At 37.9% G+C, this 21,707-nt stretch overlaps 1 protein-coding gene across 8 annotated transcripts in view; it reads left to right on the top strand.

Moving 5' to 3' along the window:
* Positions 1 to 18,928, top strand: part of LRRTM4 (leucine rich repeat transmembrane neuronal 4) — a 932,627-nt gene extending 913,699 nt beyond the window's left edge. For 5 of the 8 annotated variants that reach the window (XM_070429584.1, XM_070429583.1, XM_070429582.1 and 2 more), the window contains one exon: positions 17,688 to 18,927. In XM_070429584.1, the coding sequence (XP_070285685.1) occupies positions 17,688 to 17,909 (222 nt within the window). In that variant the 3' untranslated portion in view covers positions 17,910 to 18,927. Of the gene's footprint in view, positions 1 to 17,687 lie in introns of all 8 variants that reach the window. The other 3 variants (XM_070429578.1, XM_070429579.1, XM_070429580.1) reach the window with 1 other exon arrangement.
* Positions 18,929 to 21,707: the final 2,779 nt, after the last annotated feature.

Genomic DNA, 21,707 nt, shown 5'->3' with positions numbered 1-21,707 from the left:
AACCTCTTTAGAGAAAAAATCACGTTCTAGGTAGTTCTTTTGCATGCTATAAATTCTCAGTTGACCTAATGAAAAGCCAATATTTCCTCTAAGACAAAATCTTCTTTTACTCATCTATCAATGCATCCATTCATCACAGTGTCAGGCAGGCTCAGATTTGATATTAAGTGCTATACATATTTGTTGTGAAAAATGGATAGAGTCGGTTTCTATCTCCAGGATTTTTGCATGTAAAAAAGCAACTGTACTTTCCCCCTAACTGTCACAATTCCTTAGGGAATGAATCAATTTGCCCAGTTTTGAAGAGTACTTTCAGAGAAACTATTATTTTCAACTATCAGCATTTCATATTTGCAAACCAAAGCCTTTATATAAATGGACTTTGTCATTTTAGAAGCTTTATGTCTCTATATAATATGCATATAAATTAAAGTCTGCTTTTCCTCTATTTCTAAAGCATAAGCTTTCTGACTTAATTGATTATATACCACAAATTCCTTATGAAATTGGCTATATTGTTTTATGATACTGGCACTTGGCAAATAACATTTAAAAGACTTTGAGCTTAAAATTTCATTAAGTCTCAGGAATAGGCTTAATTAGCATTTCACACATTCTTTCCGTCCCTTATGGTTTGAATGCCATTCTGACTAAAAACTGAACCTAGATTATTTTAACATTAAGGTGCCAGAAGCAGACCTAAGTTTTGCAAAAATAGGCAAGGCAGAGAAAGGAAAGAATGGAAGTGAAAAGGTATGGAAGAATAAAAGGAAAAGATAAACAAAAGGGAACAGAAGAGAGAGGCAGGAGATAAGGAGAAAGTAAAGACATAGAAATGAAGGAAAACATTTTTTAAAAAGGATGCACCCAGTGGGGGGTGTAAAATGACACAAAGAATTGCCTTAGATGCCACTCTGAAATTTTCCCTTGATTCACATTTGAATGATGCACGAGAGCCAACTGTCACCTTCTTGCAAATATTATGATGTGGTTTCTTTCTGAAGGCTTCCGACCATGGGTAAGTGTCTGTGCTTAACAGCCATTTTCAGTACATGATCTTGGTCAAGTCACTCACCTGTGTGCCTCAACCTTAATATCTTTTACATGAGAATCACATTAGCACCCAAATCATAGGACTCTTGTTGACAATGAGTTCATTCAGGTCAAGCACTTGTCACTCAATAAATAAATGTTAGGAATTAGTACTGGAGATTGTTTGCCATTCTACCTCTAATTGAAGAAAACTGAACATGGTGTGAAATGCCTGTATCAATTGCTACATGTGAGCATAAAGTTTTGTCAGTGTCCCCGCAAGAGACATTGTGCATGCAAAAGTTTTAATCAAAGAGAGTTTAATGAGGGAGGTGGGGTTATAACATGGAGAGGAGTTTGAGAGAGGACCTACAAAGGGCAGTGAAGAATTCAAATATAAACAGCAAGAAGCCCAAACCCACCCACCCCCACCATCTTGGCCTGAAGGGGAAGAGGGAAGGTAGTGTTACTAGATCCAAGTAGGACCTGTAGTTGTGAAAGAGGGCCCATGTATAGGAGCTGTTCCTACAGCACAGGCTTATTTGGCAGTAGCACTTTGACATTTAGATCAGATCGCTCTTTGTTGTTGTTGTGTGTAGGAGGAGATGTCCTGAGCATTGTAATATGCTTAATAGCATCCCTGGCATCAACCCACTAGATGCCGATATTACCTCATTCTTGACAACATCTTATCTTGACAACCTCAGTTTTGACAATAGAGTTGCCTCCAGATATTGTTAAATGTTCCCTGGGAGGCATAATTGCTCCAAGTTGAGAACCACTTCTGTAGAAGAACCAGCCTCTGGAGAACTGTGGCAAGGCCAGAATGGGTAGCAAGGAATAAATACTCCGACCTCCATCTCCTACCACCACTGAGTGCCTCACATTACTGAAACGAATCAAAGCCACATAGTAAGGAAGCTTGGTGAAGGACTGTAGTCATAGATTGAGCCTCCTTGGACACAAGGTAGGGTACAGAAGGGTGAGAAATGGTCATAGAGGACAAAAGGAGAATAAATAATATGCAGTCCAAAGACGTGCATTACGTTAGAGTTACCTGGGCCCCTTTTTAGTAGTCATGACCCCATGGAGTAACATAAAAAGACAAGGAACACAATGGCTTATAGCATCTTCAGAAAATATATTGATATCATAGACCCCAGCTGGATACCATGAGATCTATAAATGTTTCCATCTTGGATTCCAAGTGGACATTAAAAATAAGACACAAAGAAGGGAAAAAAATCCCTTTCTGTATAATCCTCTAATGTATAATCACCTCCCAACTTGAGCCTTATTTAATAGTATAAAGCTAAACATTACATAATAGTAGAAAGATTTAATTATATAATGCAAATGTTCAAGAAAGAATATAAATCATCTTGCTTCTGTAAACTTCTCCCTGAACTCAGACATTTTCCTAGGAGGCAGAATTCAGCATCTTGTGACAGCCAATATACTGATATTTGCAGTCTTCTCCTCAATCCAGCAGCAATATATCAGATAAATACCACTAAAGTCCATATACTCTGCTATCAAATAACAGAATTTCACTCATCTCTCTCAATAAATTGTTTTTGAAGGTCTGCAGAAGAGTTAAGAAGTTCTCACAAAATAGTTTTATGATCATCAGCTCCAGCCACATTTCTTCCATCCTGTGATAGCATCCACCCAACTTCATGCAAAGCCTCAGAATGGTCATGATACCTGTATGAGTCAGCTCAGACTGTCATAACAAAGGAGCACAATCTGGGTGATTTAAACAAAAATCTGGAATCTGAGACGTTTAAGCTCAAGGTACTGTCATGGTGCTCTTCATTATAGGGCAGCGGTTCTCAACCTGTGGGTCGCGACCCCTTTGGAGGTCTAATGACCCTTTCACAGGGGTCGCCTAAGACAATCGGAAAACACATGTATAATTACATATTGTTTTTGTGATTAATCACTATGCTTTAATTATGTTCAATTTGTAACAGTGAAATTGGGGTCACCACAACATGAGGAACTGTATTAAAGGGTGGAAGCATTAAGAAGGTTGAGAACCACTGTTCTAGGGCCTCTTCTCCTGGCTTATAGGAAGTATCATCTCACTGTGTGCTCACATGACCTCTTCCTTATGCACATGTAGACAGAGGGAGAGAGGAAGCTATCAAGTGTCTCTTTTTATATGAAGACAGGGCTCTAACTTAGAGTCTCGCTTAACTTTAATTATTTCCTTAGAGCAGCGGTTCTCAACCTGTGGGTTGAGACCCCTTTGGCAGTCGAACGACCCTTTCACAGGGGTCACCTAAGACCATCCTGCATATCAGATATTTACATTATGATTCATAACAGTAGCAACATTACAGTTATGAAGTAGCAACGAAAATAATTTTATGGTTGGGTCACAACATGAGGAACTGTATTTAAAGGGCCAGAAGGTTGAGAACCACTGCCTTAGAGAATCCGTTTCAAAACAGAACCACAAATGGGGGTTAGGGCTTCAACATATAAATTGGGAGGCACACGTATTGAGACCACAACTGGTGGTCTATATTGTGCTCCACCTTGAGAATCCCAATGACTAGGTAAGGGAGATAAGAGTGCTGTTTCTTCCACAGAAAAGTGGAGAATGATTTTCTTGATGAGTATATGCCACCTTTAGTATTCAGTGTGTCTCCCAATCTTTCATGGACCTTTTCATCAACTTCTGATCTCCCAAAACCATTGACAATAGGCAATGAACTGGAAGGAGATGTCATTTCATTATCTCTTTTGTTCTCCTCAGGCATCCTAGTCCAGTGATGGCGAACCTATGACACGCGTGTCAGAGGTGACACGCGAACTCATTTTTTTGGTTGATTTTTCTTTGTTAAATGGCATTTAAATATATATAAAATAAATATCAAAAATATAAATCTTTGTTTTACTATGGTTGCAAATATCAAAAAATTTCTATATGTAACACGGCACCAGAGTTAAGTTAGGGTTTTTCAAAATGCTGACACGCCGAGCTCAAAAGGTTCGCCATCACTGTTAGTCCCTGCTTACACAGAGTCTCCCTCTACCACTGCTCACTTTACAAAATGGCTTGGCCCACCAAGGAGATAGAGGTGGGAAAGTATTGGACCAACCAGTGGCTTGTTGACCTTAGGTCAGTTAAACACACATTTATTGTTTCAACCATTGAGTGATTATCTCTTAGTCTGAATCAGCGAGGTTTTACTAGATATTTAGCTAAAAAGATAATGGACCCTTTCCACATTTTCACTGGGTTAAATGCAAATGACCTGCCATCCAAGAAATTTTACTTTGGGTGGCCACATGGAAGCCACATAAAATTAAATCGATCTAAGCATATTGTGGATATTATTATTATAAGATCAAATTTTATTATCAAATTGCCAGTGCTAACCTCAGTTTAAAGAATCTAGGACTTCTCTCAGGGTTTCAGTTCATGATAAAATAATAAATTTCTTTATAATAATTAATATCAATATGCTATGTTTATTTATAATGTACTTATTATAAAGAACAAGTGTTATTTGTAATGATAAACCAGAAGGCCACAATTCAGTTGGCTCTGTAAAATATTAATTTTTCCACAGAGCACTCTTCATAATATTCAATGAACATCAGCTTTTATGCTAAAAAGTTATGGTTTATTTGTAATAAGATACATTTCAGAAATGAGAACATTCAAATCAAACTGTTAAGAACAGTAAGAAATTAGGAATTTAGGCTAAATACCCTGACTATTTTTAAGCATCCAGAGGTCAGGATCTAGGAGGAAGACATAAAACTAAAACATAATAGTAGATTAGAAGTGACATACTTAGATGGTCAGAAGGAAAAGGTTTTGAATCCTAACAAACAGCTAAAGAAATTACATGCATTCATTGAAGTGATTTGGGATAAAATGTAGTTAATGATGGAATAAGAATTAAGAGGACAGGGTGGAATTTTGGGTAGAAAACATTAAAATTTGGACAGGGGAAAAATAATTTTATAGGAATGAGGGGGTATAGATAACCAGAAGAGGTTAGGTTTTGGGAGTTAGCCATGGGAAACAATGAAGTGCAGCATGATAGAATTACCCAACTCCTTTGGAATATGTCGAATAATCTAGCTACTCAATTTAGCTTCATTCTGAAATAAGGACCAATGGAGGCAGCCTGCAAAGTTGATACATGTTTTTCTGTGGAACTATGAGCATGTGGGCCTGGTGGCCTGTGGGGGAGCTTGGTAGTAAGAGGCAAGCAAGGAAGCCCTGTCTGTTTGGGGTGGGTGGCAGCTGGAGTTGGGGGTGGTGGATGGAGTAAGTTGGGGGGGGGGGCAGCTCACTCAAGCTGTTCTCTGTAGTCTCACACATACAGATAATTTCCTCCTATGATTTACTACCACAGATGGTGAATTTTGTCAACTTACTATTTCCAGTTGCAAAGGACATAGTTTATATGTATATGAGTACCAAGTTGCTTTAAGGAAAAAGATTAATTTAATGACCCTTCCCTAAGTTTCTCCTTGTCTTTATTGCTTACTTGCTAGTACTTCTGGATTTTAATTCTTTTCCTTTCCTTTTAAATTTATTGCTTGATGGAAATAATTGGGAGGTTTGGGTATTTTTCAACAGTGGGAGTCTTTATTAGCTTTTAAGTAGATAAAAATATCTTTTCTTCCCCATAGTGCAAAGTGAAATGGGCTGTTACTACCATCTCAGTAAATTAAATTACTTAAAAAAAATAAAAGAAATAGATTGTGAAAATGTTTAGCCAAAGGAGTTCTCCAGCTGACTGAACATTTATGGGCACTTCGCCACCAAGGCAAGGTAAATTCACCTACAAGTAGCTATTTAAAAGCATGTGTATAATGATAGTTGTTAAACTTGCCCAACTGAATTGCACCTAACTTTCAGACAATAGAGTAGAATACATATACAACCAAATTGATGATAACTAAAAGGGTGACAGAATAATAACTGACGAGAGTATGAATAGTCCAACTGTGGAAGCTCAACTTGGGGAGACAGACTAATTAGCAGTAATGAATTGAACTTAAAAGGCAATTTAATTGGAGAGTAAAAAACACACATATGTGCACCACGTTTGGTGACTTCTGGTTGGGAAGTAATTGGCTTTGTTTTGAGTCAGGTATTTTCTAGAAATGTGTGGGGAATGAGGTCAATCAAACTGTGTACTCCCTCCTATGCCCACATCTTTAAGGAAATGGCAATCTAAATGTAATAAGAAGCAGCTTTCTCAATCTTGATTGCACATTTGAATCAGCTGGATGCTATTTTAAAATAGGGTGGCCTTGGTGACACCCCCAAAATTCTGATGTAGTTGATCTGGGATAGGGATTCCATGTAAGTATTTATAAAATCACCTCAGATGTGTCAAAGTTGCAGCTAGAGCTGGGAACCGTTTCTTTAAAGGGCACTTTGTGTGGTTCATGAAATTCCAAATGGCAAATGAAGCACTGCATTTCTCGGCTTCCATTAAGGGTGGCATGGTTGGTTGTTTTGTTCCTCAGCGGAAGCTGAGAAAGCAGGTGTAGCAGTGTCCTGCCCCCTCCATATCCAGGAAGCAGAGTCAGTCTCTACTGCACATCATAACTTTGGGATGTGTCATTCATGAGAGACCTAGGCTGAGTATTTGGCTGAGAGGTGAGGAAAATGGCTATAGAGATTGAAGGTATGGAATTTATTCTCCACAAGAGCAGTTTTGGATCAGTTGGATAGGTTGTTATTTAAAAAAAAAAAAAAAAGAGTTCTTTTTTGATATATATGACCTAGACAGCAGGCTCCAATGGCTCATAGAAAGCCATGCACTATGCCAACAATAGCAGACATATAGAAGCGACATGTGGCACCAGGCTTTCTCTTGGTGACTTCATCAGCATCTATACCCAAGATCAGAAGTCAACTGTAAACATCTTACTCCCTCTTTTTTTCTTTCCTTGTCATTTTTTATACACCTCCAGTATTACCTTGGCCCATAAATGATATCACCTTGGAAAATATGATCACATTTGTCTTCCATATTAGGATACGGGTTCTTTAAGGTTATGGACATCTTTAGTCATTCTAATATCTTTAGCTCTCAGAATAATGCCAGGCATGCAAATATTTGTAGATAGAAAATGTTTGTGTGCCGTCCTACTTCCCCTTGTTTAAATTCAAAGCTGAGAACAGATGGGAGATGGTAGGAAAAGAAAGGAAAAGGGAGGGGCTTATAGTTTTTAAGTCAAAATTCTTCTAAATAAAGCCCAATTCTCTAACAAATGTCTCTCATAAATTCATACATTCTTTTAGCACACATTTTTTAAAATAGGTTAACCAGATAGAAAGAACCCAGTCAGAAATACTCTCTGACAGCACAGAGCTTACCTTGGGGGAAAGCAGACAGTAAAAGAGCAGAGAGATACATAATCACCATATATTTAACATTTTGATAAATGCTATAAAGGAAATAAACAGGGAATGGCTGACATATGTGAGACCCTTTAGAAACATGACATTTATGCCATGACTTAAAAGATCACCATAATCCCACTGTAAATAGTTGGGAAAAGAATATCCAAGTCAAAGGGAATTCTTCAGATACATAGGCTCACACATGGGAAGAGGTTTGGTGAGAATGAAAAATAGAAGAAAAAAAAAAAGCTTTCTAACATATCCACAAAACAAAACCTCCTTATCATTAGATGACCCTTGAACCTATCCTCTTTTAGAAAATCACCAAAGTTCTCTTGAGCTTTGTGTTACACGCCATCATACACCCAGGGGCAGGTTCAATGGCTTGAGTGTCGCTTAAGATCTTCACTAAAAGGTCATTGGGCGTCTATTCTGCCAGAGCAGGTTTGATCTAAATGACCTGAATGGTGACTTCAGAACTCCCACCTGGAGGTTCAAGTCTGACTTCTAAGGGCCAAGGTCCTGTGAGTGCAACTGTTTGTCTGCGATCCACTGAGAGCTTTATTGTGCAGTTGAAGACCAGGATCTTCACAAGAAAACATGCAATGCAAACTGGCTGCGAACCCTTTTCTACCTCTGCTTTGCTGACTTCGATCATGTAGTCTCAAATATCAGGTTTGTCTCATTCTATTCATTCTAAAGAAGTTCTTTGAGTAAAGAAACTTTTTTTTTTTTTTAATATGCTCAGCACCTACCATAATGCCTAGCTCACAGACAGTTAGCCCCAAGCTAAATAGTTTTTATAGGTTTTGTTATGGTTCAAAAAATAATCAAAGAATATAAATATTTTGTGACACAACACTGAAAATTACACAAAACTCAAGTTTCAGTATTTACACATATTTTTATTGAAACAGAGGCTCACTCCCTTCATTGATATTTTGCCTAAGCCTACTTTCACACTGTAATGGCAGCATGGCTTTCAGGAGTTGCCAGAGACCCTGGTTTGCAATCCTAAAATGCAAGGGTGGGCCAAAGTATGTATACAGTTGTTTACACTTCACTAATATGCTGAGTGTCCGACTGTCCGACTGGTTGCTATAATGCACACTGATCACCACCAGGGTCAGTGCAGGAGCTGCCATGACATGCACTGTCCATTTACAGAGGAACGGCACCAAGGATCTGGCACCCACAAAGCAACACTTGGCTTCCCCCAACTGGGACACAGGCCTTGCCACCACCCCAGAGCGACAGCCCACCAAATTATAGCTGACGCTGCTGAGACCCCATGGTGCAAAATGCGGCCCACAGCCCAGCCCAGCCCAGAAATGGTGGCTGTGGGCACTGGGTAAGATGTCACATAGCAACGCCCGGCTTTGTCTCCCTAGCAACTACCCTCCTTGCAGTTTCTTCAGCCCAGGAACACGACTTGCTTTATAGCCAGGTGGAAACATTTCACACTTTAACCAAATGTCTGTGAAGCGTTTAAGTGTTTTCCCCTGCCTCATCTCATTTGATCCTCACAGAAGTCCTGGAGTACATAGATAGGAGACCCGGTGGATTCCTATATTCTTTTCATTAGCCAGAAAATGGAGATTTAGAAAACTTAGAACCTTGACCTGACTGAAAAGAAGTAAGAAATGGTGGACCTTGAAAACGACTTCAGGTTTTCTCACTGCACAGAATATAGTCAAACACTGCTGCAGTTAAATATTTTACCCTTTGTTCTCCCTGCATGATCTATAATAATAATCTGCTTTGTGTTGATATTTACTGCTGTGTTGCTGACAATTACCTGAAAGAGAAGTTGGGGTGCTTCACTGGGCTGGAAAAAGTTTAGCTAAATCAGAAAGCAGGTCTAATTAAGCAAGTTTATTCTATACATATAAAAGGCTAAGTTGACTTGTGCATGCACGATACAGATAAAGCTCTCGATGGCACCAATTGCACGCATGTGTTTTGATCTGTAATTGTCAATTGTGAATTTGGTTGACACTTCTATTACAGAGAAAGGGCAAATAGCAATATTAAAATATTTCTTCTAATTAATTTCCTTTCAATGTGCACAAATTTGTGCACCGGGCCACTAGTAATACTATAATTACTGCATAATCCTATATAATAAAAGCCCAGTGACCGCATGGCAGAAAAACCAGAATGACAGGTCGGCCAGTTGCTATGATGCACACTGACCACCAAGGGGCAGACACTCAAGCAGGAGCTACCCCCTGGTGGTCAGTGCGCTACCACAGTGAGAGTGCCAGTTGGCTGACTGGGATAAGTGGCTGCTCCTGCTGTGAACCCTGGGCCAACAGGCAGGGACCAGGGCTGTGATCTTCGCCACCTCGTCCCAGGCTCCTCCTCCTCGCTCCCTGCTGCCTCCCCTGGATGCCCATAGGCCGTATAGTGGTGCCGCCTGGCTCACAGAGCTGACCCCGGAGGCTGGGAGGCAGGTTTGTGGCCTCTGTGGGACTGAGGCCTACTCTACCACCTCTCAGTCTATTATCCCTGGGCCCAGCCCCAACCGGGTCCCCTGGAGAGGCAAGTGCTCTGGCTCCAGGGAAAATGCCAGACCAGGGAACAGCTGCTCAGAGGGCGGGTCCACAGCGGCTCCGCTGACCAGGATGAGCCGCACTCCCAGAGCACACGGATCCTCGCAGGCCACTCCCCCCACCAGTGCACAAATCCCATGCACCAGGCCTCTAGTATAATATAAGAAAAAAACTATTTCACGTACTCACAACTGTAAACCTGCTTTTGCCACTACTGTATTTACTACTGGCCCTTCATGGAAAAGTTTGTCAACCTTTGTGACAAATATTTTCCATGCGAATGAACGAATACATAAATAATTGAACTATCATTGCCAATTCACTTTTATATAATTACTTCTTAATGGTACACGCTTCGTGGCAATAACCTAGATCATAGCACATTTTATTAAAAATATGAGACTAGTATTATTTATGCACCATTCTGCCATGCTGTTCTAAAACATATTCAATCAAAATAAAAACTTTAATTGCATTTTCTAAATGGGCTTCACCTATTTTAATAATTAAATATACATTGCCAAGCTTCTTTTCATTAGGATCAGCCAATACCCTAAAAAGTTCTGTTTAAGCTCTATTAAAACCAGCTTACATATCTCTTCTATTGAGTATGTGTATGTCCTTTTGTGTTTGTCATTTGGTTCTAAACGTTTACCCCAGGTATGTAATTCTGCTATTTAAAAAAATAAAGAAATGCAGGAAACTCAATCACCTTCCTACTATATAAACTTCATTTCATTTACACATTTAAAATTTTCCTTTTTTTTTTTTTTTTTTTTACTGACTACCACTGCACTAGTGAACTGGATGTTTTGGGAGGATTACAAAATAGTGTATAACTTCAAAATGTGATCAGTCACATTTGGATTATACAAGAAGCATGTTCTTCCATAAAACAAGTTATAAACACGATTAAATATTCAACACAAAAGTATACAGAATGCTACATGAACTCATATGGAAATAGAAATAAGCGACTCTGATCATTGTGGAGAAAAATTGAATTTGGAAGCAAAACGGCTCTACCTTTAATTCCTATTGCCTGTACCTTCTCAGTAGCAGCATTTCTGTAGCTTTTTATTTATTTCGTTTTCCAAATTTCTGAGAAGGGTTGACATTGATTGGACATTGATTCTATTAGATATGCTGGTAAGTTTTGGCTTTGTTTGTCTCTTTCTTTTGTATGGTTTTATTTTTAATTTTCCAGGAGAAGATGTGGACTCAAGTAATGATCATTGTCTTCTTCTACTAGGAAAGACGTGTCTTCTTCACATCATTATGTCACTGAAACTTCTATGGGTTTTGTTTTTAGAAAGGAAAGATGTGGGTTTTGAAATTTCGGTGTCTCTATTTTTTATTTAAGTATTTTGGAAGCAAATTTATGTGGAATTCACTTAAATAGGATGTTTGCTTGCAATGCACTATTGGGGAGACCTTACTCTTCAAATTCAAGGGCCAGAGCTACAGAAGGAAAGCTTTTTACAAGTTAATACTAGCTAATTAATCCAGCTCATTAGCCTAAAATCTCACTGAATGCTGAGAGTGCTGCCAATGTAATAAGCTTCCCAGCTAATGCAGTCAAAGCTAACTTCAAAGAACGGCTAGTACCTCATTCATTAACTTAATCAACTCTCTAGACACTTCATAGGCAAGGCATCTTGGTAGGAGAGCAATAAAGATGTAAGTGGATGTTGTGTTCTGTTATCCCACAACTGACTTGAACCTTAAAATCTGGACAATCATGAGTGCACAAATAGTACACATTGCCACCTTTAAATAAGAACAGAACAAGGAAAATAAATGCTACTGTGCAACTATTGTCAGAACTTAAGTTTACAATGATTTGGATAGTCTCATCAATAAAAAGACAGCATCCAGTGTATTGAGTATTATGTATTTCACATGCCCATAAACAAAATGGAAGTGAGACAATTACCAGTTTGTACCATTGTCTTCTTGTTTTCCTTTAAAGACTTTATAAAACAAAGATCAATACATTTAATGAGTGTATTTAACAAAAATTGATAGATTATTTTATATTTCACACATTTATTATTTAGTCTTTGAAACAAAGTGAGGGAAAGATTGTTCTGATTCTTCTTTTCAACAAATATGTGAATACCTATTCTGTACCCAAATAATATCTAGATAATGATTCTTAAGAATGCATTTTAATCCCTGGCCAGTGTTACTCAGTGGTTAGACATTGGCCTGTGCACCAGAGTGTCTCTCTTGGTCAAGGGCGGTACCTGGGTTGCAAGTTCATGGCCGCCCCTTTGGGGCACATTGATTTTTAGAGAGAAGGAGGAGGAGAGGGGAAGAGACACTCGTGGCTAGGGAATTATTTAAAACCCTGTCCTTTTCTTTCTTCCTTACCAATTCTGGATACTCAAAGCTGGTGAGTGCTTCAAAGTTCTGCAAAGGACATTTTCCCCAGCCCCAAATCAGCTTTTCCTCCAGTTATATTGAATGATAAGCTAGTAAATTCCTCTTTTATTTAGTTCATTTTTTTTTTAACGATCACATTTATTGTCACTCTTCAAAACTATTTTATTACATCAATAATTCATTAATATATTTCAGCAAAGAAAAGATTCAAGCAACATAGAAGTATAGAGAGTAAAAGGGGTGTCCATTTTTGCACCTCTCCACTCCCATTTTTCTCCCCTAACATAACCAAGTTGGTGTATGCTTCTGGCCACTTTCCTGTATATCGAGGTGAATAACAAATTTTTCCTAAACATTTTCTGCTTGTTGCTTTTTCACTTAACATCGTTTAGGTCCTTCCATGTTAGTATATATCATTGTCTTTACTGACTGCATTCTTGTGATTTGACATAGAAAATTATAATTGTATTGTCATGGCTCAAAAGAACTTTGAAAAAGAAGTGTGTGATTCGCCTAGTTTTCTAGCAAATCTTTGAAAAATTAATGGCAGTTTGCAGAGTCATGCTTAAATTGCTAGTTGCTGAAAAAAAATGCTCCACAAAATGAACCATAGGGCTCTTTTTTAAAAATATTTTTAAAATATATTTTATTGATTCTTTTACAGAAAGGAAGGGAGAGGGATAGAGAGTTAGAAACATCGATGAGAGAGAAACATCGATCAGCTGCCTCCTGCACACCTTCTACTGGGGATGTGCCTGCAACCAAGGTACATTCCCTTGACCGGGATCGAACCTGGGACCCTTCAATCCGCAGGCCAGCGCTCTATCCACTGAGCCAAACCAGTTAGGGCCATAGGGCTCTTTTAACTCATTCGTTTATCTAAGGTATGTTGTAGGAATTTTGAAGAGTTTTCTAATTTAGTGATGGAAAAACAACAAACAATAAAACAAACATCTTTACTAAAAAAAAACAAAACAATTTTGTTCATTTGAATGGTAAATTGGAAAGGTAGTAATCAGGGCTCCAATTTTCATCTTGATACAGAAAACAGTTAACTTTTGGGTTCAAGGTATTTCTCAAAATTGTGTTTTAAAATTAGCTTTAAAACAAGTACTTTCTAAAATAGTGTCATGTGATGTTGAAAGTTTTACTTTTTAACTCACAGAAATGAATGCTTAGATAATTGGTGTTTTCTAATTAAGAAGCAAGCCTGCATTGAACAAAAAAAAAGAAATAGGCTGTTTCATTGCAGAATGGAATTAAATAATATGATTTGACACATTGACTTAGATTTATTAATTATCTTGTGTCTCTTTATATTATAAATGGCTTCAGATATTCAAAACTTAGAAAGGCAAAATTTATGAAAAGGCAATTGTTATTTTAATTATCTCAGTTGAGGAGTGAGGGATGAAATCAGATTTATAGGAACTGTGAATTTCACAGCTCGGTCCAATGTTTGATATGCTTTTTTGAAATGAGATGAAAGAGCTGTGATTCTCCTTATTCAGAGCCAGCTGCATGGGTGTTTTGCTCCTGGACTCTTGTGCCTGTAATGAGCTTCTGTGAGCCCTAGCGGGTGCTAGGTTCTCTACCTCAGTGACTCCACAAGGCTTTACACCCAAGAAGAAATAGACTCTACTTCTTGATAAGAAGAGCTAGCAAGAATTGTGGTCATTTGTGCACAATTCTGGAGTGGAATATATAATACTTTGGAGCTGTCACAGTCGTGTGTCAAATTAGATAGAGGAAGCTGTTTGGAAATCAGTGTATGAAGAGGACCCTGGTGACATTTATGTTCCTGGTTTCAGTTGTTTGTGAGACCTGTGAAACCTCCAGTATAGCTATTAAGTTCTTTCTTGTGTCTATGAGTCCATTAAGTCTCCCTGTTATCCAATTAACATAAGTGATGTGAAGTTCTGTAAAATTTAATCAAGGCTCCTGAAAAAAAAAAAAAAAACTTTATTCAAACTTGTTTACATTTTCTTATTTCCTGGCCATTCTTGTCACCTGTTAATAAAGTGAGTAGAATAAAGGCTGTTATATATTCATTTAGCTATTGCCCTTCATTTTTTAATTAATTTTATTTCCAATAAACCAAGTGTCCATCTTAATTAAGCAATTCAACTATATTGAATTTGTCATCTGTATTTATAGGATGGTATTTTTTAAATGGTCTGAGTAGTCAGACACTACCCTTTAATTCTAAAAATTAGAGTCCAAATGTCATTTAGAAAATTGAAAATCAACTTTTTATGACTTCAATTGAAAGAACTTATATTGAAATGTGAACAATGTTCATGAAAAGTTAATAAATAAGACTAATGATAGTGCATGGTAATTTTAGAATGATTAGGCTATTAAACTACTTATAACTAATGCTAATATCTTTGAGAAAAGAGTATAACAATATTGGAATTTCATGCTCATAAAAAAAAAACCCTGAACTTCAAAAGCTTTTCATGATCACATATATCAAGAGCCCATTTCACAATGTTCTCACATTTATATACAGACACATTTCTCATTTTAAATATAATTATTATGGATGTGAAATTATGGGATCTGAATCAATTTGCAGACTTCTCAGCTCCACATGTTTCTCTCTAATTTTGCCCTTCCTCCCAAGATTTAAAAATTCTCTCTACCTCTGACTTCCCTCTTTTACTCACTAATGCTATGAGCCACTATAATTGAAAGGAGTGTGTCCTTTTATACTCCCTCCAACATGTTGGAAGCAAAACATATTCTAGGCAAAAGGTATATGGTGTTTTTAGGAGATCAGAACATATACTAAGGATTCTAAGCTTCTGAGTGCACTAAGTGGTACTGAAGCCTTGGTTAATGAACCCCTCTGTGACCCTTCACACCCCTGCATCTCTCTGAAGAGAAACTAGAAGACAAAAGACGGAGCACGTCTTCAGGAAAGATACTATCACTATTGAGTAAACTAGAGTGAGAATCTGCCTTTCTTTCTTGATAATCAGGGAATACTTTCAGAGTTATCCAAAGTTTATAGAGGTGAATAAAGTGTCATTATTATCCTCATTTTTAGAGGATTCACAGGAAACTCAGGAGAATTAAAGCGACTTTAAATAGGGATAATAATGGTTCCTCCCCTTTGTAACCGACCTCACATTTAGTTACAAAACATGGCTCTACAGAAGTTTACATGCCACTGATACCATAGTAAATAGCTCATTATTAATAATAGAAAGGGAAGGCCAGACATTAGAGGCATTTCATTTGGGAAGCTTCACCAGGAAGCTGCAATTTTGCAGTCCCCAGTGAATCACCAGCTCATTTCCGACAAAACACAGGAGGAAGGAGTACAACAGATGGGAGACAGAGGCCTGCACAGTGACGTTGGGGTGACTAGGGAAGGTGCCTGTCAGTCACACCTGGAACAGATATCTTTGGCCAGAATGGGTGTGGCCACTGCCAGCCCCTGAAAATGTGGTGATACATAATCTCCTGAACAAAGGGGTTTGCTTTCTTGTTGCACTTGGCTCTCTCTTGTGGCTCTGAGCTCATGGGGCTCTCTTGTTCCCTGCATCCGCCAGTGTTTCCTCCATAGCCATGGCCCTGTGGACCCTATAAGCAATGGCCTGATAGACTGCAGCAGAGAACACAAGCTAAAACAGCCTGATGCTGGATTGCACTCTTCTAACACAGAATGGAAACTCTTTTTAAAAATATATATTTTTTTTATTGATTTCAGAGAGGAAGGAAGAGGGAGAGAGAGAAACAACCATAATGAGAGAGAATCATGGATCGGCTGCCTCCTGCAAGTCCCCCACTGGGGATCCAGCCCACAACCCTGGCATGTGCCCTTGACCGGAATCGAACCTGGGACCTTTCAGTTCACAGGCCAACGCTCTATCCACTGAGCCAAATCGGCTAAGGCTGAACGGAAACTCTGGACACCGGCTCTGATTTTAGCCTGTTAGGCAACATGGGACTTATTCTTTGGTGGGACAAGGGGAAGTGGGACCTTGGGAGCTCAGGGAATAAAGCTTTCTATAATATTTCATCCTCCCATGCAAGTTTCAGAAAATTATTTTTCTTGGAGTATCACAAGAATTCTACTCCCATGAGCAACAGGTGGGGACGAGGACCTCTCTCCACTGGCAACACATTTATAGAAAGTTCAATTCAATTTGAGTTCAAATGTTCATATGAATTTTAGGATAGTGTAATATATTCCCCTAGTAACCAGGGCCTAGTTAGATCCTTCATTCTATGTACCACACCCATTATCTGTAAATAAAGAGTAGCTTCCAATGCAATCAATGAGCAGTCAAGCACGCAAATGAGGCCATCTTTAAGTAGTGTTTTGCTCTGCTACAGAATGAAGTTTATCGAAGAGCTGATGGAACACAGGGACCATTTGGAAAAACTTAAGAGCACATTTACAAAAATACTAAATGCACATTAAGGGGAACTTAAGGATAAGTTTGTTTTGACTGCTGGAAGGGAAACCATGATACACATGGGGGCTCAGGTGGTTAATGTACTGCACACTATTACTATACAGTACAGACCTCAGCCTCTTAGATCCTCAGAAACCACAATGTCAGTTGATCGCACAGTGCCCTACAGAATACATTTTAAGAGCGAATAAGCGAACATCTCAGATATGCTTTCAGAGCTTGCCAACTCACTTGGCTTTTGAATTCTGGCACTTGGACTATTGTGCAAGAAACTTTACAATGTTTTTTGCCCTGCTAGAGGTTCTAAGCCCATCTCGAATACAATAGAGAAAATGGCAGTAAATTGAAGTAAAAAATAAACTGTAATCGCAAAACAAATTTCCTGGGTTCAGAGATGATGCAATATATAAACTTAAAGCTCTGCAGTTAAAGCCGACTGCTTGACATCTGAATCAATTTAATTTGAAGACAAATACCATGGTGCCTAAGATATGAAATTGTTCATTTCCATTATATTTCAACTTGAAGGACATTATTTTGCATTGAAAATGCAGTCATGTTAACAAATGAGCTACTGGTTTTCATTTGTATGTTAACCTGATTATGCAAAGTATATATATATATATCTATATCTCTATATCTAAAGAGATATAGAGATATAGAGATATAGATATATAGAGATATCTATATCTATAGAGATATAGAGATATATAGAATTATATAGATATATATACTAACAATCACTATTTTGTTTAATGTTCATTAATATTTGAATCAGCAGTTGATGACTTAAAACAGCATGAAAGAGAACAAAATACAAGCCTGTGTCATCTTCTTATCTTTCCAAAGCGTTTTTACCATCCATCTTCTCTTTCTCACATCCAGGTCCCGCACCATGTGAAGCCCTTGCCGTATTACAGCTACGACCAGCCGGTGATTGGGTACTGCCAGGCTCACCAGCCGCTCCACGTCAACAAGGGCTATGAAGCCGTGTCCCTGGAACAGGATGAGACCCCCGGCCTGGAGCTCGGGCGTGACCACAGCTTCATCGCCACCATCGCCAGGTCAGCAGCACCAACCATTTACCTTGAGAGATTAACAAACTAATGCAACAGCAACTCCTCACTGGGGGACTCCAAGAGCGGGGAGGGAGGGTCTTCGTCTTAAAGAAGAATGATGTCAAGGCGGCTCCTGTTCCTGGGAAAACATTTATGACCTATTGAAAAGGAAAAACAAAACTGCTGACAGAGAGCAGATGCGCCTGCGACATAACCAGGAGAACCACAGACCTTTCTTTGCTTTAAAACATACCACAAACCAACAAACGCGCTCCTGGATGTAAATAGTAAGAGTGTTGAGTTCTTATAAAAATAGATTTCATCCTAGCTACACATAGGTTTGTTTGTATATTTGCTTTTTCTACTCTGCATGGTTCCTGGCCTGGAGGACCACAGGGCGGGGAGAACCTGGGGAGGGTGGGAAGTTGGGGAAACAATACCAGTTTTCCTTGTTAGGTATGTGTAACTCTTGGACTTTTTGTTTCGATTGCTTTGTTTCATTTTTTTCCTTTAAAAAGGATGTTTGTTCTTGTCTGGTTTGTTTGATTTTTATTGTTCACCTAGTCAAGTGATTCTGTTTCCAGTTCTGAACATGGGCATCAAGCTTATGTTGTACCAAAAGAAAATTTGCTTTACCACAGACCACAGATTAACAAAGTTGACCACCAAGTCTGACAGAACTACTGCAATGAAGATCCAATAGAAGGTGTGCGAATGACGTTTCCTGACACTCGGTGTACACAGTGTGAGGGGCTTTGCTTTTTTCCTGTTGGCCGCCCTCACTGTGCGTTTTCACTGTGCGAGAAGTCTGAAGGAGGGACCCCTGAAGACCTCCAAGAGAAATTACCAGCAGAAACATCCTCATGTGGACCAGGGGGTCTATGAACTACAATGGTCATGTGGTCAATGAATGAAACTGCCAAGCCAGCAAATCTCTAAATACGAGATCATGTGTAACATTGATTTTTTTAAATTATCAATTAATTTTTTGTGTAGTTTTATCAATAAAAGAAAAAATGTCGGAAAAATAAGTATATTGTTCTGTGGTTGGTACGCCACAGCCCATCTAAGGTTGAGTGTTTTATCTCTATAATGTGAAACCTTTAAGCCTGGATTAGGGCAATTCAATAAGAATGCATTGGTGTCTGTCAAGTGTCTTCTGTGTGTTCCACTATCAGGTAGAGAGACTCTATATCAGCGGTTCTCAACCTGTGGGTCGTGACCCCTTTGGCGGTCGAACGACCCTTTCACAGGGGTCGCCTAAGACCATCCTGCATATCAGATATTTACATTACGATTCATAACAGTAGCAACATTACAGTTATGAAGTAGCAACGAAAATAATTTTATGGTTGGGTTACAACATTAGGAACTGTATTTAAAAGGCCAGAAAGTTGAGAACCACTGCTCTATATAGTATAGACAATAAGTATGAGGTGTAGCTTATGCCCTAACTTGTTTCACAATTATTTCTTTTTCAGATTTATGATGTGATGCAAAATTATATAACAAATATGAGGTGACAGTAAGTATTCATGGAAGGGTTAGAGGTTGTATGATATTCTAGGGAAGAAAGAAGTGTGTGGAAATCAGTTATTATCTGAGAGAAACATAGTAATCACTCATTTTTTAACCAGAGAGATAACTATACACACACCAGTTGAACCATTTTTACTTGACTTCCTTAGGGCTGTGATGCCAGCTTTCAGTAATTCTCTGATTCACTATGGACTTATCCTAATCTAGGCACATTTGTGTTCTTCTATTTTTAAAACAAAATGAAATTACAAGCTTATGTCATTCTTTGTTATGTCAGGTTTTGCATTCTGAAAGGTGCTAACATGGAGTAGTTTGAGTGGGTTATCTGAATAGCTAAGTTGATACCTGCCCTCCATTTAATTCCAAATTCTGCTAAAATAATAATGAAAGAGCCTTGTGAATACTTTTGCATCAAAGTAAACTGTCATAGAGTACTAAGCATGTTTATTTTTTTCAAAGTCTTTCTGTTTTACTACTATTTTATATTATACTTGAATGTAAACTCTATCTCAATTGATAAAATATTATTCTGTATTAAAGAAAATTCTATCAAAGGAAGTTTTTTTCACATTGGAACACAGGGGCTATTGCTGTCAAACTCTGGTAACTTTCCTACTAATATTTACAATTAGGATTTCATTATATCTGGGTATGTGTCCTAACCATTTAAGTAGAATTAATTAATTAAGAATTTATATGTTAAAATTACTTTTGGCATTATGATTTTTCTTTTAAAATTATTTGATAGCATTGAGACAGGACATTTTTTAGTGTCTGCCCAAAGGACAAGGACCCCCTTCCCATCTCCTTCATCTAACCAGCATCACCCATACCACCCGACTCCTGCCATGGTCAATGTACTAGAAGGCATACCTGAAAATGTTTGATTAAAGTTGCCTTAAGTCAACTATTTATTGTGTTTGTTATAAGCAAAAGAGTCCAAAATAGATAACACCCTTCATATTATTTAAAACTCCATACTTGGCCAAGAGTTGCCTCAAGTCTAACATGAAATGGTGAACTACTGCAAAACAGGTGGCATTATGAAAGTGCTTTGCCCTATGAAAATGAAAACTTTCAAAATAACTTTTTAAAATCTATCATTTACATATGCCAGAGCAAGTTTGCACTGAGTTTTGGAAATCTATTGATGATTAAACAACAACCAAAATAGACAAATAAAACCCCCAAAACAATTTTGCTTGAGGAAGCTTGGAAAAGCCCTTAGTGGGAAAATTCAAGCTTGATATGGTGTGAAATGTTATGCTTCATTTCAAGACTATCCTAATTAGTCATTTGACTTTAAACTATATTTTTTATTGAAACTCTGAAAGCTGTGCACATTTGGGAGTATCATGGAGTATTTTAGAGCAAAGACATTAAAACTATGCCTGCTAGGAATTGTGAATGTGAAACATACAGATTGGAACAGTCAATTATTCAAACATTCTGATTAATTTATTTCATAAGTATCCTTAGTAATGCTGAGTTTGCTTTTACTTACTGTATCATGCAATAAGGAAATATCTAAAATCAGAAGCTTGATTAATATATGTATAAATGTAACTGTGGTTTAAATGTTTATGCTATCATAGCTCTATTTATAATATTTCATGTATGACCTTCTAAGGCTAAGGATATAAATAATAAGACTCATCAATTGCAGAATGCCAAAAACCCAAGTACTTTTAAAAATCAAAAGTAAACTATGTTACAATATTTCAAATAATTTCACTCACAATAAAGCCATGTGAGGGGAAAGAGGGCTCTAGGAGGAGGCCCTGGCATCTATTATTGGCCTTCATGCCACACTTACATCAGTAACTTGAGTGCAGATAAGGCAGATGTACATAACAAAGTGATTCATGTCATGAGAAATGGAAGAAAATGTAACATTCCAATCTGGAAACCTTTCTATTTCATGAGCAAATCCATAAGTGCGAATAGAACTTGGGAATCTTGGTTGTCAGCTTATTATTAATAATATAGCTAGATGACCAAAGAAAAAAAATCATAGAAATGTCCAAAATAAGGAATGTTATTATTTGAATCTAGCTTTACTGGTCAAACTGCATCTGGACTTCAGTATTAGTGTCATACCTCCAAGGGGAGATCTATAAGAATAGCAACCAGAATATTGGAAATTACACAATCCGTAGCATACATCCCTGCTTCACAGATCCATGATTGCCACACAGTGTTGGTAATTGTTTGTTTGTTTTTTTAATTTATCAATTACAGTTTGTATTCAACATTATTTTGTGTTAGTTTTACATGTACAGCATAATAGTTAGACAATCATCTACTT

The sequence above is a fragment of the Myotis yumanensis genome, unplaced genomic scaffold, assembly GCF_028538775.1.
Source record: "Myotis yumanensis isolate MYYU_CA2020_CCGP unplaced genomic scaffold, mMyoYum1.0.hap1 SCAF_11, whole genome shotgun sequence".
Lineage (NCBI taxonomy): Eukaryota > Metazoa > Chordata > Mammalia > Chiroptera > Vespertilionidae > Myotis > Myotis yumanensis.
Note: the sequence above shows the minus strand (reverse complement) of the source record. Positions and strands in the feature narration are given on the sequence as shown.